Raw genomic sequence first — 23,859 nt, forward strand, 5'->3', positions numbered from 1 at the left:
GGGAAAAAACAACCATAATACTTGCATTCAGGGCCTGCAATGTACAAACTTCATCTCATTTTATCTGCACTGCAAGCCTGAAAAATGTGACATTATGCCCACTTTAGAGATAAGGAAACTGAGGCCCAAGAGGTTTAGACCGTAGGTCACACTGAACTAATAAAAGTCGTACCAAGGAGGCAAATATTTACTAAGTTCTTTCTATCATTCCAGTCATTCAAGAACAATCTACCCCCTACATATTTATGTCCTAATTTGTTTGAAATCAGTTACCTTTTTTTTACATGATGAAACAGAACTAGGGAAGCAATATGTGTGAAATTGCATTGGTGTGCCTTATTTTTCTAATATACAATGAAATAAATAACTATTTACTTTTTTAAGTTATCCACGTACTATCTAGCTCTGCACACTTCAGCACACAGAAGAGTGGGAATTCCTGGGACATCCCACTGAGTCTGTCCAGGGGACCCCATCTCCTAAGGCTCCCCATAGTCCAGGGGGCCTGGATTTATTGCATGTTCTCTGGGGGTCAGGGCTAGAATACAATGTTTGGTTAAATGTTTGGAAAGGCCCCCGTTGGGTCTGTTCCCATCTCTCTCCTGTCCGGAGGATTGTCTGCTCCCATCCCTTGTTGTATCCGCTGCTGGGAGCTAAGACAGCCCATGTGTAGCTACATACCACCCCTTCCCACCCCAGCTTGGGCCAAGTTCCCACTTCTGCCTCCAATGAGGGAGGCCAGATGCAGGAGAGCGAAAGGAGGCCAACCCGGGCCAAGAGGCTGTCCTGGCGTGTTTATATTTATAGGAGGATGAAAACCAGAGACACGAGGAAACATTTCAGGCAGTAGCAGAGGATACAGGAGTCAGTAGAGGTTGTCCAGGCACCAGGGATGGGATTGAAGTGATTTGGGGGGGAAGGGTAAATTAGAAAGGAGGCAGCTGCTGAAGTCACACGAGGGCCAAGAGAACTTGGGCTGGCGTGAGTCGAGGTGCAGGAATTTGGACAGAGACCAAGAAGAGGGCCCTGATCTAAAGAAGGGAGGAGGAGGAGGCAGAGAAGGAGCAGCCAGGGAGGAAACAAGATTAATAGGCACCAAGGAGAGATTCAAGAAGCAGAAAACAGACCGGCGGGTCCTCCAAAAGTCAAGCATAGAATCACCATATGATCCAGCAATTTCACTTCTGGGTGCATATCCCCCAAAATTGAAAGCCAGGACTCAGACATTGGCACCCCCCATGTTCCAGTATTACCCACAACAACCCAAGCGTCCACCAACAAGTGGCTGGATAAACAAATGTGGTTTTGCTTATATCCATACAATGGCGTGTAACTCAACCTTAAAAAGGAAAGAAATTCTGACACACTCTAGAATGAGGATGAATCTGGAAAAGACTCAGTGAACTAAGCCAGTCACAAAAGGCCCAATACTGTATGATCTCTCTTATAGGACATCCGTGGAGGCATCACATTCATAGACAGGAAATAGTGGGTGCCAAGGGAGGGAAACGGAGAGTTGGTGTTTCACAGAGACAGAGGCCTGGAAAGGGACAATCCTCGTCCTACAGACCCTGACACCTTATTAACCTCTTGTCAGGAAGGCTGTCTGGAGGGCATGCCAGGCTGGGTTTTGAAAGATGAATAGGAGTTTTCCAGGCTGACACTGAGTGTGCTGGGAAAAGAAGTTTTCCAAGAAGAAAAACCAAGTTCTGTGGGTGAAAAAAAGATATGACAATCGAGTGGGAGGGAGGGAGAGCAAAGGTGAGAAAGGAGGCTGCAGAAGGCCAGGAGCTCAGGCCTCCATGTGTTGGGCAAAGGAGGGAACCCAGAGCTCATGTGTCTCAGACTTCACCGGGCAGAGGCAGCAGGGCCCAGTGCTGTTCCTAGTGAGCTCTGAGAGCTTCTTGAGTTTTTAAATGTTGCCTTAAAATATTACCTTGATTCCTGAATTTTGGGCACCCCTTCAACTTTGTGCCCAAGACCAATACCTCACTCTATTCCTAGCCTAGAAGAGAGACTAAGGGCCCAGGGGACTCCCACTGAGACACCCCAGGCAGCACAGGGACAAGTCGAGGAGCCCTGGCATCATCTGACATCCCACCACCGCATCAGGGGTAACTTACCTCTGCGTGGTAGACGAAATGTCACGTGAGCCTCAAAACAAGCCCAGCGCCCAGGACCGACAGAGGTTATTTCGTCCATTTCATATGATGATCGGACAGCAACTCAGGGAGGGGTGTGGAGTCTGGCCTTGACTTCCTTTGGGGAGAAGGTCTTGAAAGCCCAGGTCGGACAGAGTGCTCGGGGGAACTGCCCCCCATCCCACCCCATCTGGCCGGAGATAGGTGAAGAGCTCAGGTTGGATGGAGAAGGGAGGCTGGGGTCTGGGACTGGGGCTCTTCTGCCCGTAGTGATTCCCCTTCTCCCCACGGCCCACAGGAGGATACCTTCCCGGGATGCCTGGGCGGGAGCTCAGAGCACCTGGGCCTGGACTTGGAGGCCCTGCAGGGGAGCAAGTACCTCCAGGACCTTGGCCTTGAGTCTCCTCCCCACAACCAAGCTGGGGAAGCCAACGGCCACTGCAGCCCCAGGAAAGAAGCTGGAGGAGAGTCCATTTTCTGCAGGTCTACCAGGTCCCACAGCCTGCTTCGGAGACGCAGCTGGGAGAGGTCAAGGAGCTGCTCTGAGAGCTGGCGAAGGTCAGAACCCCCTACGGCTGCCCCGTGACCCACCCTCGGGCAGGGCGGGGTCCCAGAGGCCGGAACCCCTGCCCCCCTGCATGCATCTGCTCAGGGGCCACCAGGGCTCAGAGGCAGCCCAAGGCCCTCTGCCACGTCGCACAGCTGCACACAGGCCCAACTGGAGGCTGCGCACACATGGCAGGGAACACTAACTCAAATGTGCACACTCGCCCGGACACACCTTGGTTTGCACACTCATCCTGCTCACCGCACACATCCCTCCTAGACATGCAACTTGCACACATGAGTGCACAGATGCACGTGTGATCAAAACACAGACGCATGCTAGACTCCCCTCAGCCCGCCGTGGCAGCCCCAGACCTTAGAGGGGTGCTTTAGCCACCCCACTCATCTCTCTCAGACCCCCTAAGCTTCCTGAATAGGAGTCTTGTCTGAAAATGGCGGCTCTGTGATGCAAATGTAGGTGCCCTGAGTCCCTCAGCCAGGTTCCCCCAAAAACACTTCTGCTATTGGAAGATCTGGGCACCTCTCTGTGCCCTGCTCGCACCTCCCTGCCTCAGAGTGCCCTGCAGGTCTCTCCCAAGCTCCCTGATGCAGCCGTGAGTGGTGGGGGGGAGTCTTGTGGAAGCCCCAACTCTCCCCTTTGCCCCCAGGCTCAGCCTCGATGCCTCTGCTGTGAGCGAGGGGCCCTGTCTCCCTCGGACGCTGGCGAGCCTTGCTCTGAACCTGCCAGAAGTGGGCCCGCAGACCTGGACCCGAGGGTGTCCTTCTTGGGAAGGGACCCCAGCAGATCACCCAAGCAAGGTGGGTACAAGCACGGCCACCCCTGCCATAACGCACCCCTGGGGCCAGAAGCCAGTGCTGTGGATGGAGAGGCTGGGGTCATGTGGCGGGAGTCTGAGTCCCTGAGGCCTGAAGTTTCTTCACTGCGGCGGGGGCGGGGGGGGGGGGGGCACAGCAGGGGGCCCTGGCCCACTAGTGCCCCCAGGGGCCAGGGTCCTAGGGAAGCTCGGCATCTCCGCAGCTGGAGGGCCCGTGTGTGCTCAGACCCTGCACCTCGGGGGCTTGTCCCAAGCCCGAGATTCTAGTCTCGGCTGGGGAGCGCACGCTCGGGCTTCGAGCCTGTGCCTGGCGCATCTCTGCCCAAACCACGACCTACGGGGACATTCCTGACCATCCAGAAACCCGTGGCTCAGAGCTGGGGTTCGAGCCTCCAGTTTGGGTGATGTGTGGGGTGGGGGTCCGCAGCAGGACTGCAGCCAGTGGCTGGGGGAGACGTGACTCCAAGCCTCAGCTGCGCACAGATCCATGCCTGCGCTTGTGCCCTGCAGCCGGGGGTGGGCCCTGGCCTGCGGGGGAGCTGGAGGTGGACCTGGGCCCGGGCTTAGGGCAACCGCCTGCTGTCCAGGCCGCTCCCCCACTGACTGACATGCTTGCTCCCTGCAGGAATGGGCCAACCCTGAGAAAAGAGCGAGGTCGCGGTCGGTTCCCACGTCCTTTGATGAGATCAGCCCCTCGGAAATCTCCCTGGCTGGGGAGGTGTCCCCACCAGTTGTCCAAGGTAGCCTGAGCTCAGAGTTTGCCTCGCTCAAAGAAGGGGTCAGGGTTTCAGCTAGAGAGTCCCCTATGGGACTCCATCTGTGCCCCAGAGACGGAAAAGGAGCTGGTGGTTGTGGGCATTTGGGGTCCCCTGGGCAGGGAATCCTGCAGGGGGATGGGCAGAGAGGGGAAGGGCTTCCCAGCACCGCCTGGGTGGACTACAGTGTCACAATGTCCTGGCCCCCGGGGGTCTCTCCTCTCTGTGACCCTGTCTCTTCCTTTAACCCCCGCTTTGTCTCTGAATCTCTATCCCTAGAGCTTGCGTCGCTGCTGTCAGACAGGCCTGTGGGCTAAACCCTAACCTACCCTTTCGAACAAGTGTCCAAGCCGCCCTAGCTTTCTCTGTAAGGAGCGCGCGTCTCCTCAGGCCTGCCCAGAGCTTCCTTGAGCGCAAGCGTGCAAAGCACCTAGCGCATCTTAAGTGGTCATGAAAGGCTGGAGTGCCCCCATTCCAGGCTCTCGGCCTCCCCCAGGGGAGCAAGTCCTGTCCTGGCAGCCCAGCTCTGCAGGCTCAGGGAGGGTAAGGGCTGGTGCAGGACCGGTCCAGGCCCAGAGCCCTCATGTCTGCGCCCCGGGGAGCTGCTTTCAGGCCTGGAGCCCCCGGAGCTGGAGAGCTTGGAGAAGGACCACGTGGAGCCGGACCGTGTGTGAGTGATCCTGTGGCCGCGGGTCCCAGCGCACGGCTTGGGGCAGAGGGACGCTGGCAGTGAGTGACTGAGGTCCCCCTCATCCTCCACACCCAAGACCTCGGTCTTCCCTTCCACACCATCCTTCCCCCAAGAGCGAGATTCAGGCCCCTCAGAGAGGTTCTTGGCATCAGGACAGGGCAGCAGAGGTTGGGGGTCCCCGCTCGGGTCTGCGCCGGGACCTGGGGCAAGCGCAGCTTGGGGAACATCTGTGACGCGGGCAACTTCAGGCCGTCTTTACCCCCGCCCTAGGCTCATTGTCCAGCAGGTGCTTCAGGAGCTTCGACAGTTCCATGGGTAAGTGGGGAGGGGAGGGGCAGGCAGGAGGGAACGGGGTGGAGACAAGGAGGGAGGACGCAGGGGGACATGGAGAGGAGTGGACAGGTGTGGGCACAGGTGTGGAGAAAACAGGGAGAAACAGAAGGAAAGGGAGGCGGGAGGGGGGAGAAGGGGACAGGGGACGAGAGGTGGGGACAGACGGGGGGGGGGGGTGCCGGCGGTGGGGCGGGGGGCTGTGGCTGGAGAGGAGCAGGCGCCTAGCCCTCCAGGTGCCTCTGCACAAGGGAGGAGAGGGGCCCTCCTGCCTTTGGTCTACCAAGATGCGCTACCGCCCTCTGCTGGAGAGCAGAGCACACGCAGCCCAGGGGCCCGCCCAGCCTCCCAGGGCGCTGGGCCCACCAGGGGAAGCCCTGGGCCGGGAGGGGGAGAGGAGGGCAGCTGGGAAGCGAGGACAAGCTGCTCACCAGGCGTCCGCCCCTCTGGTCCTGCAGGGCCCGGCAGAGGGCTCATTTGTCCACCAACGCTGAAGGAACCCACTCGAACATCACCTGGTTCGAATTCCTGTCCGAGTGAGTACTCAGAGCTGCCAGCGGTGGGGGCTTCCTGGGCGGGGAGGGGGGCTCAGCACTGGATTTGCATCAGCACCTGCCAGTGGCCCTCCATGGCAGGACCTGAGCTGGGCCTCCCTTCCTCTCACTAGAACCAGCAGGTCGACAGTGGGGATGTTAAAATCTCCTTGTACACCCCAGGAAGGCAAAGGAAGACTTCCTGGAGGAGGCAGCAGCCTAAGCTGGAACTGAGGAAGCGTAGGAGTCGGCCAGTGTACAGAGATGAGAGTGGGGAGAGAAAGCTTTGTCTTCGGAGGGAACTGCAAGGCCTGAGGGTGGTGTCAGGGCAGGGCTGCCAGGAGAGAGGTTGGGGGAGTCAGCAGCGGGAAGATCACCTCTGTAAAATGAGGAGCAAATCCTTTATCTGAAAAGGTGACGGGCCTCAGGCATATCTGCTCCCTGACTGTGGGCAGGCGGTGATGAGCACAGGTAGGCGCGAGCCAGAGGGCCAGATGGGCACAGACGGAAGACGTGGAATCTGTCTCCAGGGACTAGATTCTGCCAGGCTGGAACTATATCTGGCACGTTTGTTGCTGATTTAACAAATATCTGTGAAAGGAGGGTGTGCTGGGAGTCCAGCAGAGCCGGATGGGACCTGGGACAGGACAGAGGGACCCAGGAGCATCTTGCAGGAAGAATTGGCAGGATGGATGAGCCAATTAGATACTGGGGAGGGGGTGAGTCAGAGAGAAGAGGTGGAGGGGGACAGGGCCAAGATTTCTGGGCCCAACCCACTCCGGGACCCCAAGCTTGAGTCCACGCTCGTCCTGTCTGCACCCAGCCGTGGCTGCATTCCTGGAACTTTGTAAACATCATAAACATTTGTTCACCACGTGAATGAGCACGTGAAAGGAGGGGCGTGGGCCAGGGACCCCAGAAGGGGTGAAACAGGGCAAGGACACCACAGGTGGGGCCCAGGAGCCCCCCGGAGCCGCCTCATCCATCTCCCCAACCCTCAGGAGTGAAGATGGCGCCAGCAAGAGTGAGCGTGGCAGCGACAGGGGAGCCGGGGTGAAGCGCAAACTTAGCTGCCTCCGCAGCCGGGTCACCAGGCAGAAGGAGAAGGTCAGGGGCTGCGGGGAGGGGCGTGTGCTCCCCGGCTCCTCAGGGGGCCCTGGCTCCAGAGCCCTTGCATGGGCAGGGCCAGAAGCGTGGAGCGTTCTGAGGCCGCTTCCCTCCCGTGCAGGGGAAGAGCCCGGCGCCTGGGAGGGACAAGGCCCAGGAGGCCCGAGAGAGGAAGGAGTGTGCCGGTGGGCACCAGCTGGTACGAGGAAGCTCCCCTGGCCACTCCAGCTGCCCCCTGTGCGGCAAGTCCTTCCAGAATTCTGGTAAGTCTGCGGCCTAGAATGACCCCTGGGCCGCAGCCTCTTATTCTCTTTCGCGGCCTTGAAATTGCTCCTGTAGCCCCTCTTGCTCTTCAACCCCTGTTCCTTGTCCCTGACCAAGCACAGGACGGAACCAGGGGGTGGTGCCCAAGGGCAGGGGCCACGTGGTTCTTTTGGGACCAGCAGACCCCTCTTGGAGCCCGCACTTTGGTCGCTGCGAGGATCCTCCTGCACGATCTAGATTCAGGTGTCTCAGGCAGGCAGGGCTGCTGGAGGGAAGCCCCACAGACTGCTGGCTTACACGGCAGAAACAGGCTGCGCCGTTCTAGATAAGTCTGAGGTCCAGGTTTGACAGGGCAGGGTCCCTCCGAAGGCACTGGGGAAGGGTCTGTCGTACGGGGTCTGTCCTGGCTTTGGGCAGCTCCTTGGTCTATGGCTGCAGAACCACATCCCCACAGCACTGTCCCCGTGCACGGTGTGTGCAGCTGTCCCCTTCCACAGGACACTGGATACATCGCACCAGGGACCCTGCCACAGTGTATCTCCCCTGACATTTACATCAGCAACAGCCCTATTTCCAATAAGGCCACACCCCAAGGTACTGGGGGCTACGTCGACAGCATACAAATTGGGTGGGGAGTAGACATCATTCATTCATCAGCAGCAGCTTCCTGCCTGCCAGGGCTGTCCAGGGAACTCAGCAAGGTTCTCCCTCAGGAAAGGCACTGGAGGAGGACTGGGCTCAAGACACTTTCAAAGGGGATTGGTCGTTTCTGACATTTAGAATGTTGTCTTTTTGAAAATGAGCCCCACTCTGCAGGGAGCGGAGGTGAGGCACTAGCAGCTGCATGTCAGGAGAGATTTGAGTGTGGTTTGTGGCATGAATCAGACTGACCGCTGCCTCAGGCAGCTCAGGCTAGTGCCGGGTTTCTTGAGAAGATTCTAAGACCAACCACAATGTGTGGGTTTCCCCCCCCACCCCCTAACCAGTTCTCCAATGCCTGTTGGGTGTTGTATAATGCGACTCAATTTTGACTCGACCCAGAGTTGGTGTCAGATCCTATAGGTTAAGGGCTCAGTCCCCACCTGAAGGCCAATAGCAAGTCCACCTGAGCTTCTGACCCGCCAGCTGCACTCCAGAGGCTCATTGGAAACTCCTTCTAGTCCCTTGTTTTGCTAGAGTAGTTCACGCAACTCAGAAACATTTTACTTGCTAGGTCATTGGTCTTTATAAAAGGACAAAACTCACCATCAGTCAGAGGAAGCGATGCGGGGAGCAGGTATGGACAGGCACGGGCCCCTATGCCCTCCGAACACGCTTCTCTCCCTAAACCTCCATGAGCTCGGCACACAGATGCTCTCTGAGTGCCATCCTTTGGGGTTCTACACAGGCTTCCTTACCCAAGCAGTGTTTAATGCCTTGGCCACTGGGGATGGATTCAACGTCCAGCTCCATCTCCTCCAAGTAGCCACAGGCTGGGGGCACTGGAAGTTCCAACCTCTAATTCTATGGCTGGTTCCCCTGGAAACCAGCCCCATCCTTAGGTCACGTAGGGACTTTCCAAAAGTCACCTCATCGACATAACAAAAAACACCTCTATCCCTCTTATCACTTCGGAAATTTCCAGTATTTTAGAAGTGCTGTGCCCAGCACAGAGACAGAAAGACCAAATATGCATTTATCGTCATATGCAAACATGCATATCGTCACCTATCACACTCCACCTTGGCACTACAGCTGAGGTCAGGTAATCTGCAGGTTGTTGAACAGCACCCACTCGCTCCTGGGAGCACCCCTCCCGTGAATCACAACAACCAAAAGTGGCTCAGACAGGGGTGCATTGAGAGTTACACCCCCGCCCAGGCAGCAAGTACCCCTTGGGACCTAAGCTGCGGGTTTTGCTTTTCTTCTCTTACTGGCTCCACTTGTGAGCGTTTTCCTTCGTCTTATCCCTCCCTGTGCCCAGCAGGCATGCGTGCAGGTACCATGCTGCTATTCAAGGAGGCGCTACCGTGTGCTCAGTGCTTGATCTCACTTAATCTGAACATCTTCTTAACCCCATTTCTCCCCTCAAAATTATTTACTGAGCACTCGTGGGCTATCTGGCACTGCTCCCGAACAAGAGTCCAGCAGTGGAGAGAAAAACCCCTGCCCCAGGGGAGTTTACTCCCAGCGAGAGAAAGCAAACAAATAATGGGAAGACGAGGGTGACAAGAAGTGCTGTGAAGAAAAAGGAAGCAGGGCAAGGGGACAGAAAGTGATGGAGAGCTTGCCCGCCTGAGCCCTGCTAGTTGAGACTGGCTACCAAGCATCCTTCCAGTTATAATGACCAAGTGTCCCCCTTGGGAGAGGGGGTCAAAGTGGGAGTCACCCCAGCTGAGGAGCACTGATCTTCCTCAGTGGATCGGGAAAGCCCCTCTGAAGAGCTGATGTTTGAGTGGAGACAGTTAACAAAAAGAGACGATGCATGAGAAAGTGTTTCAGGTGCTAGAAGCAAAGGCCCCAGGCCAGGAAATCCCTTGCCACAAGAGGCAGCACAGAGGCCTTGAAGGCCAGGGTTCCGATTTCCTGAACATCCTTTACAATCACAGAAGACGTGGCACAGACAGGAAGGATAACGGGCAGCCTTCCTGCTTGGAGCACTTAGGTATCCCAGGTGCTCTACACAGATTTCCTCATCACCCCGACCACTCTCTAAGACAGATGCCAGTATCACCCTGTCCACAGGTGAGGAAACCGAGGCCCAAAGTAAAGTGCTGTCCAAGGTCGCACAGCCAGGAAGGAACCTGGAGCCTGAGCCCCTGGTCACCAGCCTGTGGCACATCATGCCATGTGGCTTTCTGACTTTTCATTTTATACTTTACAAAGGCAAAATTTCCTATTTTGAAAGAAAACTAAAAGACAGATGTACGGAGAGTGTCATATAACAAAGACACCTCCTTGTGTTGCATTTAAATGTCAATAGCTGAGGGATCACCATTCCTGACAGTCCTGTTCTGCATTTAACCTTGGAGCCCTGGGTGGTCTGACCCCACCTACCCCTCCATCCGGTTTCCCACTGCTCAGTCATCCAGACTCCACCACCCAGCACCCTGAGGTCTCCTGAGCAAGGCTGCTCATCCAGTGCTGTTCCTGGAACACCCTCTGCCACCTAACTCCTACTCACCCTTCCAAAGTAGAGGCTCGCCTACCCGGGGCAGCCTTCCCTAGGCGACACTGTGTCCTGATGAACTTGTCTCTTAGGTCAGTTGCCCTTCCAAGAGCTATTTTACCCCCTCAGGTATGTCTGGAGACATTTTTGGTTGTCAAGAGTAGGGGTGCTGCTTGGCATTTTTATTACCTGCAGTGTTGTTCAACACCCTCAAAGGCACAGAACAGGCCCTAGAGAATTAGCCAATCCCAACTGCCAGTAGTGCAGAAAATGAGAAACCCGAATCAGTGAGTCTCCTTAGCTTTCAGCAGAGTCACTAGCCTGTCATGAGGACTCAATATGTACAGAATGGTTGCATGGTAAGAGAAAGACAAGGGTTACCTCTCCTTCCTGCCAGGTTCCTTGAGAAAGTTGGCTTCTGTATTTAGGGGAGAACTGTGTCTACCTGAAGGTATTTCTATAATCAAGGTGGCCATAGAATAAGAATCATGCCACCTTGGTAGTTCCCACTGTCTTTGGAATAAAGGCCAGTCGCCATAGCAATTCAGAGGTTTGCAGATTTACTGATCCATTGAGATCCCAAAATTACCTGTTTCTGGGCTTATGACCTGAGATGGAGTGGGGTGTCTCCTGAAGCATGTCTTGCACTTCCGGAATCTCCATTCCCTGGACATGCTCTCTCTTCTGACCATGAAGACTGGACTCAGACTGAAGGCAGTCACTTGGGGACGCCACCCCCATTTCTGAGCTAAGGGTCCTCAACCATAGACAGTGTGTCTTTCAAAGTGAGTTTGGTTTGTGGAGATCTTGGGCTGGTGGAATGTTCAGTGTGAAGGGCTCAGCTCCTCCCCTGGTTATGTGGGGGACTAGACTGGACAAGCAGCCTTGGGGTGGGGGTATTTGATGGCACCTGAGGGGGTGCTGGCTTGGGGGAAGCATCTGCAATGCCTACAGGTATTTAAGAACCCCTCGTGGGGACATGTTCAGGTGTCAGGGCCCTGAAATGTTTCTGGGTCTGAAAACTGTTGGGGTATCTGGTGGCTCTGCTGAAGGTGTCTGGTACTTTGAGGTATCTGGCATGGTTTTAGATTCTGAATGTTAATAGTTTTGGGGTATTCAACTGAGCTAGGCAGGGTGCCTGACCATTTTTCGGGGACATGTTCTGGTGTTGGGGCCCTGATATGTTTCTGGGTCTTAAAACTGTTGGGGTATCTGGTGGCTCTGGTGAAGGTGTCTGGTACTTTGAGGTATCTGGCATGGTTTTAGATTCTGAATGTTATTAGTTTTGGGGTATTCAACTGAGCTAGGCGGGGTGTCTGATCATTTTTGGGGGGCCTGAACCATGTTTGGGGTAGCTGATGCACCTGTCTGAGCATCTGGTGTGTGTCTGGGGCATCTGGTGGTACCTACATTGACGCCAACCTCTGGAACCACCTGAGCCGGTGTAATCCATGTTGCTACTTCTTCGCAGGGGGCAGAACTGTTCTCTCCACTGCTCTCCTCTCTCAGACTCTTGCCCCCAGACTTACCCACTCAGATGCCCCCAACCCTGCCAAAGCCCCCAAGCACTTGCAGATAACTACCTTCCAAGGTCCTTTGATCCCTCCAACGCGCTCCCCAGCCCCACCGGCCTCCCAGCCAAAAATACCCCCCCTCGGGCTCAGGCCGACTCCCCAAAACGCCTCCCTACACTGCTGATCTCCCTCCAGGGTCCCCTCCTCGGGCGCCCCCAGCCCCACTGATACCCCGGCCCTCTCTGGCACCGCCTCCCTAACTGTGTCCTAACCGGTCCTTCAGAGTCGCCTGCACCCACATCGCCAGCAGCTTCTCGCTCTGATGCCCGCGCCCCCGCCCTGGCCCGCGGGCGGACACCAGACCCGCAGCGCCAGACTTGGCCGGAAGCGCAGTCCAGGGGCCACTAGGCCCCGCCCTCACTTTTGCCCCGCCCCTTGCCCCGCCCCGGGGCGGGGCCGCGCACGCGCGTCGGGCCCAGCCGGCTCCCGCTTCCGGCTCGGCGCGGCGGGCCGCTGTGCGGCGGGGAGGCCGGGCGGCGGCGCGGAGACCGTGCGAGCGGCGGGCGGCGAGCGGCCTGCGGGGGACCGGGCGGAGGTGAGGGCGGCGAGGCGGGCCGAGGAGAACGGGGCTCAGGAGGGGGGCTCGGGCCCTGGGGCCCCGGCCCGGGCGCGGGACCCCGGCCGCCTCGGCCTCCAGCTGGGCCCCCGAGGGCCCCCCGAGCTGGCGGCGGCCCCGCGCCCGGCCTGCGAGCGCGCGCTGTCTGGCGGGCGCGGGGTGCAGGCGGCGCCCGCCCGCCCCGTCGGAACCCCGGCGGGGGTGCGCCCCTCCTCCTCTGGAGGGGAAGGTCACCGGCCCCGGGGCACGGCCGGGAAGGTGGCGAGGACCCGCACCGTGGCCGGCGCGGGGCACCTGGGGCCTGCGCGCGCAGCCTCGCCCCCTGCAGCCGACTCCCCCGGAGCGTCCGGGGAGCGAACCCCGCAAAGTTATGCGCTCTGCGTCTTCCTCGCTGCTCTCTCCGGGTGCTTTCTCGTGGAGGACACGATGGTGGGGGGCAGCGAGCAGACACCCTGGGCCCTCCCGCCATTTCTTCAAGGGGTAGCTGTCTGCCCCTTACCTTTACCTGTTGCTCTGTTGCGGTGGAAGCTGTCAGGGAGATGGCCGGCCAGAGGGGGAACGTTTCTTGAACAACTTCACCACGGAAGTGAAGAACAAGGTTCCCTCTTTGCCTCTTTCGTGGAGAGTGGAACTCCAGCCGGAGCGCTGAAGGGGCGTCCCCTCTTGTTGACTAGAGGGAGTTGGGGGACACATAAACAACCCCATGGCCAAGGGCGATTTGGGAATGATATTGCAGGTGTCTGGGTGAATGATTAATCGTGGGACTGTGTAGAGAAATGTCAAAAGCCCAGGCTGGGTGTCAGATCCTTGCTAAGCCTCAATGTCCCCGTCTCCAGAAAGGGAATAAGGATCCGTTGGGGATTTGATGAGATGGTGTGTTTAAAGTGCATACAGTTGAAAGTGTAAAGTGCATGGCAAATGCTCAAAGGTGTAATGTGTTCTGTGCGTGCCTGTGTGCGTGACGCCAGGCCTGTATTTGTAAGTGGACATTCCAAATAATAAAGAATCTGGAAAGAGCATCTCAATTGTGGTCGCTTGAACTGTGTCTATCAGAATTTGCCTTTTGTCAATACTTCGCTATTCTGTGGGTCAAGCCCTTTGGAGAAAAGAGCTGTTCTAAGATAAGTGTACAGCTGGAAGGCATAATAAATGGAATTCTTGTGTGTGTAACTTGTTTTGGTTTTGTGTAGCTTATTTCCCTTTTAAATGGCCTCCCATAGAGAAATGCAGTTCTCCTAGGCTCACTGGAGAATGCTCCCACTTTGCAAGTTGAAGTAGCAGGTGGATTGTTTCTGCATAAACTGGTATAATTTTCATTCTTGTCACACAGTAGCAATTACTTCTGGCTGCAGGGCCGTTGCCCTTGTCACCAGCTCTGGGACTTGGGCTGTGGTCACCAGCTGTGCCTCCCTAGGTGTTTACTTACTGCATGTTTAGCATTTTTCTGATCCTGATGTCAAGGTCTCCTTCATTCTTCCTCACTCACTCTGAGCCTTGTTTCCATTTCTTAAGATTCCATCTCTGAGTTACATTTTCATCTCCCTGCTCTTAAATAATTTAAAGCCCAGCTACCTGTATCAAGTCCAGCCAATCATTGTTACTTGTTGAACTTTTATGTTTCCCCAGAAAGTGGCAAAGAGCTGCTGTGTTTTAAAAACCTTTCCACGTGTAAAACAATTCCAGTCGCACTCTGGAGTTGCCTGTAGGAGTTTTTTGGAGGAGGAATGTGCCTGAGGAGGAGGGGACAAACTGATTAAAAGAATGTCCTCAGGAGGTCCCAGTGAAAGGACCCCTGCAGCTGTGTGCCCCTTTTGTTGTTAACATTGAGTTGAGTGTGAACTAAAATCTGCTTGTTTGTTTCTCTGCTTTTGTTCTTAGTTTCAACTGAGTACAAAGTTGCAGTTGGTTGTGTTCAAAGTAGCGAATACACAGATTTACTATCTTGAATCTTGGAGGAAAAAAAAATTGTAAAGTTTAATTAAGAGTATGTATTTAACACATCGCGGTGGTTACATTTTAAAGTCAAATCACTTTTAAATATATATTCATGGATACATAGTAGCTTTATTGCAATGAAATTCATGTACCTTAAAATTCACCCTTTTAAAGAGTGCCAGTCACAGATTTTAGTATGTTCCCAAAGTTATGCAACTGTCACCACTATCTAATTCCAGAACATTGTATCAGCTCGTAACAGGTGGGTTCAGGAGAATAAGGAGGAGGAGGAGGGGTGTAGGCTAAGCAAGTACTGGCTCCTCTGCCACAAGGGCCAGTGGGTGTGGGCTAGAAGGCCGGAGGTGTGAGAGTGGTCCCCAGGAAAAGGGGAAAATCCTGGTTCCCTGCCCCGCCCAAGGGAGGGTGGAGCTGAGCAGGGGAAAGAAGCTGGTGAGGAGCCTGGAGAAGGGAGGAGGAAGGATGGAGAGTCAGGAGACCTGGAGGAGGCACATGGATCAGGGAGACATGTGAAGAAGCTGCCCTTGCTTCTCGGTCCCGGACTGGGTGACACAGATGTGGGTGAGAGACCCATGGGGAGGTTAATAATGGCAGCGTAGATCTTGATTTTGATTTTGCTCTTTTCCTTCCAGACTTGTCTGGCTGTTTCTGACCCTTGTCTGTGAAGTCTCAAAAAGGGGGAATAACTTATCTACACGGATGGCATGTGGCTGGATTGTTCACGTTAATAGATTCTTTTAATGCATTTTTATTGAGGTAGTCTTGGTTTGTAATGTATGTTTCAGGTGTAAACATTATAAATGGACAGCTATAGTACAACTCAGTCTCCTCAGTGCCGGGCATTGTGCCCAAGTCGTGGCAATAAAGTCGATTACACGGTCCCTGCCAGGTGAGAGATGGTTACAGAGTCCTTTGTGCTGTGCCTTGGGACAGGTTGAGGCAGAGATGCAGGCTTAGGGTTTCAATAGGAATGTGCCCCATGTGTGGGCAGGCAAGCCCTTTCTCTTTCAAGGGGTGGTGATTGGCAGCTATTGGCAAAGGAGGAACAGCATGTGCAAAGGCTCAGAGTCCAGAAACAGTGTACTGTTAATGGCACAGAACTGAAACAAGCATTTTACAGACCAGGTGTTACGGCAGGGGACTTTATGGCTACTCCCATCAGTGGGTGGAGAATGACAGGGAAAGGGCAGAGGCTGGAACAGGGAAGCCCATTGGGGAAACAACCTAAGCCCGGGTGAGGACAGAGTCAACAAAAGCAAACTTCCAATCTCTCAAAGACACCTGAGCCGGGGGTTAGTTGATAATGTGGGGTAGTCGGGTGGATAGTGGGTGCCAAGGTCATCAACTAGCAGACCTCTTCCTTACTTGGCCTGGTCACCCTGCAACTTACAGGTGGCTGATAGTCATTGGTGTGACAGTTGGGACCCCTCTCAAGTATATCTTGCATTGGAAAGGGGAAAAGCTGTGTTCTCTGCCCTTGGATCAAGGATCTCTTCCCCCATCTCCAGCCTGTCCTGAGGCCTTTCAAGGTTCAAGGACAGTAAGAAGTAGTTCTTCATAGATGATCAGAGATCCTGAGAGAGTGGTGCTTTGGGATGGATGGGGGCAAAAGAGGAGTCTCTGCCTGCTAGAGGTTGGTGGTGGAGCAAGGAAGGAGAAGTACAGAGGACCTAGCCCCTTGGGGAGGCAAGAGCCATCAGAAATAAAAATGAAGTCAATCTGACAGTAGAGCAGTGATCTGGTTAATGAGCTTATATAATCAGAAGTGGAAGCCTCAGGAGTCATTCTGGATGCTGTAAGTCCATGTCCTTGAAGTTCTGGGACTTTCCTGTCCATCCCTAGTAGATGTAAGCCACCTTTGCCCCCCTCAACACCACTACCGCAGTGAGTTATACAAGGAGAGTCGTGGCTTCAACCACCCTCTCCTACACCACTGGTCTTGGTTGTGGTAGGCAAAAAAAACCACCCCCCCCCCAAGTCCTAGCCCCTAAGAACTGCAAATACATTGCTTTACAGGTGAAAGAGTATGGTTAAGGCTCTAGGATGAGGGATTATCATGGATTATCCATGTCGGTCCCACATCATCACGAGAGTGCTTATGAAGAGAGGCAGGAGGGCCAGTGAGCTTAGAAGGGGCTGTGCTGCTGACTGAAGGTGGAGGAAGGAGCCATGAGCCAAGGGGTGCCAGCCCAGCTGGCAAAGGCAGGGAAGGGGATTCCCCCTTCAAGCCTCCAAGAAGGAGCTCAGTCCTGCTGACACACTTTAGACTGTTACTAACAGGACTGTGTGTAAAATAAATTTGCATTGTTTTCAGCCACCATCTTTATTCATTTGTTACAGCAGCAACAGGTAAGATGACTGAAGGGAGCTCAGGTCTGCTTTTGTGGTGTTAGAGAAGCTACTTAAACTCTAATCCTCAGTTTCCTGTCTATAAAATTAGAAGCATAATATCACTCCTTAATTCACAGGGTTATGATTGTGGAGTTCTCAGCAGGTCAGGTGTCTCTGTTCACTCACTCATTTATTCACTCATTCACTCATTCACCAGGTTGCAACAGCAAGCACTTACTGAACTTAGCGCTTTTTTTTTTAATTTTAAAAAATAAATCCATTCAAAATGAGGGGCAAAGTATATATAAATAAATAAAAGTAATTTTTAAGAAAGAGGTCTGCCCCAGGGATTTGAGGGCTAGTAATAATTCGCATCCGGCAAATTAGTACTTTTCAGTGTGTTGTTAACTGGGTTATTATGGGGAAGCTAAAACCTTCTCCTCGGTATTTCCCGTCTTCTAGAATGTGGATCTTCCGGAAGCTGTGGTCAAAGAGGGATGCCCTCCAGCTTCCCCAATTCCTGGGAAGAGCACCACTGTCCACAGGCTTGGTCATCCTGCGGCTGTGGTGGGTTTTATTCCCCCAAATGGGGATTTTATAATTTGCATACCACAACAGTCACCCTCATAAAGTGTAAATATCAGTGGTTTTGAATATATTAAAAGTTGTGCAATCATCACCACTGTTTCCTCCCATAATATTTTCACCGCCCTGCGGCCACTCCTCATTGCTCGTACCCAGGCTGCCGGCAGCCATGACTCACCACCCAGCTCCATGCATTTGCCTATTCGGGGCATTTCCTATAAATGGAATACTACGATATATGGCCTTTTGCATCCGGTTTATTTTACGTAGCATCATGTAATCCAGGTCATCTACATTGTCACATGAATTTGCAAGTTTATAATCTGTCATGACATGAGCATTAGTGGAGCGCTGACGTGGCCCTGGTGGCGGTGATGGTGACCTGACTGAGGGCCTCTCACTGGTTGATGAGCTTCCTGTCCCTTTTCTGCTGGGATGGGCTCCTAGCTCAAGGGGCTTCTTGGCCTATCTACACTGTTGCGTAAATACTTACTGAGTTGGACAACTAATATAAATAAAAATAAGGTGAAACCCAAAGGCCTTCCGGTAGTAAAACCAACTGAACACTGACATTTCTGTCCCTGGATATTTTGAAAGGTAGAGTCGCTCTCCCTTGACCTGGAATGTTCTCCTTGTAGTTGGGGGCCTCTGGGGCACCATTGTGCACTTGGTTTTGACCATGGTCTTAATGAAAGCTCAGCGGCCCTGTAAGTGGATGCACGTGCACGTGCACATAATGGAATCCAGTGTTCTGTCAGACCATACCCAACTTTGTCATTCATGACAGACTGGTGTCTTTTGTTTCACTGTGAGACGCTTTCCCAACTCACCACTGGGTCACAATCCACAATGTCAGAATACCAGCTCCGGAGTCTAATGAATCATGCGGCGGGAAAATATTTAGAAAAGAAACGCCTGGTGATACAAGGAATAGCTTTGACTTTGGAGGAACTGTATTCGTTTCCTCGGGCTGCTGTAACAAATCAGCATGAACTGGGGAGCTTCAAATAACATGTAATTCTCACAGTTCTCGGGGACAGCTAGAAATTTGAAATCAAGGTGTCAGGTGGCCACACTCCCACAGGAAGAGCCCTTCCTTGCCCTTCCTGCTTCTAGAAGGCGGCCTAAGTGTTGGCTGGCATGTGGCTGTATCTCTCTAGTCTGTCTCTGTGTCCAGATTCCCTTCTCCTTTTATAGAGGAACCGGCCACTGGGTTTAGGGCCACCCTAACGCCGCATGATTTCATGTTGAGATCTTTAACTATATCTGCAAGAACCTGTTTCCAACTTAGGTCTTATTCTGAAGCTCTGGGTGGACGTGAATTTCAGGAAGGGCCCTTTTCAACCCACCACAGGAACCTTCTATTTCTAGTGACTTCTGAATGAGAACAAGTTTACAAATTATTAGTACTCCTTTCTGAAATTCTTCACAGCACATATTTATTGTCAGATATTTTAGAGTTGAAATGGTGTTAGCCTCTGCTCACTTTTGGGGATAAGAGAGGAAAGGAGAGATTTTTTGGTTTTCTTTTTTCTTACATTGTTGTTTGCTTTTGTACAGTGAATGGTTTCTCCCCTCCGGTGTAGTCACTATAGTTCTCCCACCTCCATAGCACCCCTCATCCATCACCTCCCCTCTATTGACCCCTCTACTTCCCCCTCCTTTGCTGGATGCCTCAGGTCTATATGGTCAGCCTGCAAGGTTTGTATTTCCCTTGACCTTTTGTTCGGTTTCTCTATATTCCACATTTAAGTGACACCATCCGGTATTTATCTTTTTCCTTCTGATTCATTTCCCTGAGCATAGTCCCTTCCAGCTCCATCCATGTTGCCTCAATGGCATGAGTTTGTAAAGTGGGAGATGTTAGGGAGAACTACTTTCTTTCCTGAAAAGCTTCTAAATTTGAATCCTCTGTGATTATATTTTGCTCTAAAGTACAGATAGATGTCTGATATTACAATCTGCCAAATGCTTCGCTATTAGTATATACCATATATTATGTAATCTAGTCCTTCCCTGGACAATAAAATACCACTTTTGCCAAATACAAAGGTTTTGTAGATCTAGAGACAGGGAAAACCATGCTCTGTCTGCCTAGCCAGGCACCTAGCTTAAGTAAATACATGCAATTATTTTCTTCCTGCCCTTGAGCCTTGAGATATATTAAAATATATTCAAGCTCACACCATTCCTGTTCTAAAAGGAATCCTAGCAAAGGTCTTTGCAAGGTTCTGTAATTTTCCCAACGTAAGAGCTGGTTGCTGGCTTATATTAATAGCAGCTATAACTGGCATACTTAGCATTGTAAGGATCTTGAGATGCTCAGAAACCAGTTTCATACCTGTTTGCCGCCAGAATAGGCTGTTTCGGGGCTCTGGAATCCAGTAATGACTTTACTAGTTAATCCACTTGGCTGCTTCCTTCCCCCCATTCCCTTCTGCAGGTCAGGGATTAAAACTGGGAGCTCTCTGTGCCAAATGAGTCCTGCTGGGTACATCTTGATTGCTGGGGATAGGCCCTCCTTTCTAGAACAAACAAATTAGATATGGTAGACCAGGTATCAGCAGAGCTACACAATAAATATTTGAGACTTGACAGACTGCAGAGCTCTCATAGTGTACTCAGGAACACAGCCACAGCCCAAGTGGTGATGTTCCAATAAAACTTTATTCACAAGCGCAGTGGCTCCAAGCCACTGTTTGCCAACCCTGCAGAAGGTCATGGTTTTTACCTTCCAGTCTCTAGGACCTGATCTTGTGAGTCTGAGGAAGGAGTGAAGAGGATCGGAGTTCCTCTGGGGCATGAGCCAACTGGGTGCCGCCTGTGGAGGACCCCTAAGCCTCCCTGTTCCTGACACCATTCCGTTGTCTTTTGCAGACACAGGACCCTTGAATAATGTCCAAGGCCAATGAAAGCAAACAGGTTTCCTCTGGCATTGGATGTGCATGTTTTTCTGTCCTGCCTTCCGCCTCTTAACAGAATGCTTTTTATGGGCTGAAAGAGAAACCCACTGGACTGTCGAGTGTTTGATTTCCTCTGCCCTCCTTACAGCCATCTCTGCTCACATTTGGGTTTTATTTCCCACATTCATTTTGAAATAACAATAATAATACCAACTGGGGTTTTCTGGAGGATTTCAGATGTGTAGGAACTCTACCTGAATTAATCTTTCCAAAGTCATTTGTTTTCATTAAAATGCTTTTCATTCACATCATTTTGATTTCTTTGCAGCTGATTGAATTAACACAATTGTTTAAAATGTGCCAGAGAGGAAGGCTGCTGCCCTTCCTGGCTGAGCCTCGGGGCCCGATGCTTTGCTGGTGTCTGGCTTTGTACCCGGGGTCGCCAGAGGGCCTTACAGTGCATGTGCCTGTGTGGCATCTGAAACACCCATGGGTGGTGTTGCAGGAGGCACTGCTTCCTGACTTCAGAAAATAGTGTAAAATTGGGCAAAAGGGAGGGACTTATCTCTCGAACAAGCCCGGGCAGCACAGGGGCATCTGCTGGGTCTTTCCCACACCCTTTCTCCGGTCTGATATGAACGGAAAGCAGGACTTCTGGCTTCTCTTTTTCCTCAGTCACCTTCTAGTCCTGAGGTCACAGCTTCTCCCTTCCAGCCAGATTGACCCCCTCCAGCCAGATGTTGAAAGGCCTTGTGCTGTAGATGTCACCCTCTAGGGATGGTTTCTTGCCCCTTCACCCTTGGCAGAAGTTTCCAGGGACATTGCACCTGGTCCCTTGTGAAGTCATTAAACTTGTTCATCGGAAGAACTCAGCCACGTTCATCCTTGTTAACGGCCAGCGATATAGTCAGAACTGCTGAACCATGTGTTCATTCTGTGTTTAACTTTTTTGAGGAATGACCATACTTCCCCAGGGCTGCACCACTTACACTACCACCAACAATGGACAGGGTTCCGGTGTCTCCATGGCTTCATCGACACTTGTTATTTTCTATGATTTTAAATGATGCCATCCTGGTGGGTATGACCTGGTGTCTCACAGTGGTTTTGATTTGCATTTCCCTAGTGATTAGTGATGTGGGAACCTCTTTTCTTGTGCTTACTGGCCATTTCTGTATCTTCTTTGGAGAAATAGCTACTCAAGCCCTTTGCCCATTTGTTAATCAAGATCCTGGTTTTTTGATGGTTGAGTTGTTCTCTACACGAGTTGCCTTTGACAAGATCTTGCAAGGGCTTAAAAAACGCCACTCTTGAAGACCCACACCTATGACATCTCAAAGCAGAACCACCCAACAACTGGTATCTGCTCAGTGTTCCCTGACCTAGGAAGAAAGCAGAATTGACTTGGGGTGGTCTCCCCAACTAGACACCAGCCAACCTGCCACATCACCCCAAAACCTGGGCTTATTGATGCAGCAGACTGCAGTCATAAGCCTTAAAGTAAGCACGAATCACACACAGAAGTTGTATCACATCGACCTCGTCCTCTTCCAGCAGGCAGATGTCTCGTCTGCTGGACCAGGGCAGCGGGAGGATGTGTGGACGCAGGGCCGAGCGCCAGGCGGTGCACAGCCCCGGGGCCGGATGAGAGGCGCTCAGGCAGTTCTGAGCTAACCAGCCTTTAGCCAGGCTCTTAATTAGCTAGATGGACGTTCCCAGGGGATGTTAATGCCAGTGTCAACTTAGGAGGCGCCTGGGACCGTCCTCTGCTCTGGCTCTGTCGTGACTTAGTTTACTGTGTCATTGAGAAAACGATGTGGAAAGTTTGCTTACAAAAGCTGCAAGTGACAACCAGAGGGGTGGCCTTAATCTCAGCATCACACAGTCAAGACCCAAATATCTCAGTGACTGAAACAATTGGTTGAGGCCAGCATGGTGACCTTCAGGGCAATGGATCTCGTCGTCACTGGTCAAAATCAATGTTCGCACCCTCGGCACAGAGGACCTGCGGGACCAGGTCACTCTCCGTGGTGGGGGTCGCCCTGCAGTTGTAAGGTGTCGAGCAATGTTTCTGGTAGTGACCCGCTTGATGCCAGGGGCACCCCCTACAATCAAAGATGTTTCCAGACATTGCCAGATGTCCCCGACAGAACCCCTGATCCAAATAAGCAGCTACCTAAATACAGGATGGGCACCTGGGTCCTAATGACAGCCTGTGAGCAGACAACGTGGAGATTTCAGCCGATGACTGATAATAGTTAATAGTAATAGAAATAGTGATAGTAAGGAGCCAGTGGTTGTGTACAGCAGTCACACCCCATCTCCCCCCACAAAACGAATGCAGTTAGGCTGTATCCTGGAGCTAAGACTCCTCGCAGCAAGACAGACGCAGCCACGTCTCATCCCTTCAGTCCCACAGCTCTAAGAGTCATCTTCCTGTCCCCGGGCTCTTGTCCACCCTTGGCTGCGGGACTGCCACCCCTCACCTAGACCTCTCCTGAGCGCCACACTCCCGTGTCCTGCTGCCACCTGCCACCACCGTGAGTCCTCACCGGCAGCTTAGGTGGTGTCAGTCTAAAGGGAACTCACTGCCTGTCCTCCCTCCCAGCCCCAAGTATGCCCTTTCTCAGCCACCTAGGTTAGCTCTTGGCACGCTGCACCCCCAAGTCTTCCTCTATCTCCCTAAGTCCACCTGCAGCCCCTTCCATTCTGCTCCCAACACAGTTGCTTCCAGAGGCAAATCCAACCTAACTCCCTGTGCATAAACTTTTCTGTGACTTTACCTTCAAGGGTAAAGTGTAAACTCTCAGACCCACGCGGAACCTTCCTGCACTTCCTTTCTCCTCAGACATACCCCAGACCAGCTACCTCCCGAACGAACGTTGCCTCCCTCTGTCCTTCCTTCAGCAAATATTTGCCAAGCATCCACCCCGCGCCAGGCGCCATGCCAGCAGTGAGCAATAGAGGTCCCCGCCCCGCGAGCTTCCACTCTAAGAAAACTTGAGTACAGTCAGTCCTTATTGTCACCTGTGGATTCCATATTAACGAATTCACCAACTGGCTGAAATCAGTACTCACCGGGCTTTCTCGACGCACCCAAATTCATCAAGTGGGCACACGCACGTCAGCTGTGACTCACGGCGCCCACTGAGACCAGACACAGAGGCCTGCTTTCTTGTTTCAGCCTGTGCTGCAGATGAGGACCCATACGATCCTTTCTGCTGTGTATTTATGCTGCTTTTTGTGTCTCTGTGCCTTCTGTTGACAATTTCGCTCGTAAACATGGCCCCTGAGTGCGAGCTGATGTGCTCTCTGGGTTCCCGGCACGGGCCGGCTGCCGCGGGCCAGGGGAGGAAATCAGGCCGGACAGGAGCAACTCCTGCTGTGGGCTGTGAGCTGGGTGCTAATGAATCAGCAAGACATTAAATTGGGCATCTTTCACCAGGAACATGCCGAAAACAAGCTTGTGTGTTGATGGGTCAAGGAAAATATGGCCAGAAGCTCATAGAAACCTAACCCTGGATTTGCCCTAGAAACTAGCTCAGTGTTCACTAATTTCAGTGTTTGTGGCAACTTGACAGACATTACTGTAGCAAATAGTGGAAC

General features: G+C 52.9%; 2 protein-coding genes across 2 annotated transcripts in view; both read left to right on the forward strand.

The window, feature by feature from the left end:
• Positions 1-1,728: 1,728 nt before the first annotated feature.
• Positions 1,729-5,200, forward strand: LOC119240348 (rho guanine nucleotide exchange factor 18-like). The gene is made up of 5 exons (XM_037504695.1): positions 1,729-1,761; positions 2,440-2,699; positions 3,356-3,506; positions 4,149-4,263; positions 4,891-5,200. The coding sequence occupies exons 1-5, from the start codon at positions 1,729-1,731 to the stop codon at positions 4,950-4,952; spliced, it is 621 nt and encodes a 206-aa protein (XP_037360592.1). The 3' UTR covers positions 4,953-5,200.
• Positions 5,201-12,431: 7,231 nt separating this feature from the next.
• LOC119240423 (rho guanine nucleotide exchange factor 18-like) overlaps positions 12,432-23,859 on the forward strand; it is a 42,570-nt gene continuing 31,142 nt past the window's right edge. Inside the window, exon 1 of the mRNA XM_054692974.1 lies at positions 12,432-12,460. The gene's annotated coding sequence lies outside the window, so the exon portion shown is untranslated. The remainder of the gene's footprint in view (positions 12,461-23,859) is intronic.

The sequence above is a fragment of the Talpa occidentalis genome, unplaced genomic scaffold (genome assembly GCF_014898055.3).
Source record: "Talpa occidentalis isolate TD23 unplaced genomic scaffold, MPIMG_talOcc4v2.1 talOcc4.12, whole genome shotgun sequence".
Lineage (NCBI taxonomy): Eukaryota > Metazoa > Chordata > Mammalia > Eulipotyphla > Talpidae > Talpa > Talpa occidentalis.

What these genes read in the sequence shown, in the direction of transcription:
- LOC119240348 (XM_037504695.1), top strand. Translation starts at nt 1,729, where the DNA reads ATGACAATCGAGTGGGAGGGAGGGAGAGCAAAG. An exon ending in GGGAGGGAGGGAGAGCAAAG is followed by an intron (nt 1,762 to 2,439) that starts GTGAGAAAGGAG and finishes CACGGCCCACAG; the next exon opens with GAGGATACCTTCCCGGGATG. An exon ending in GTCCCCACCAGTTGTCCAAG is followed by an intron (nt 4,264 to 4,890) that starts GTAGCCTGAGCT and finishes AGCTGCTTTCAG; the next exon opens with GCCTGGAGCCCCCGGAGCTG.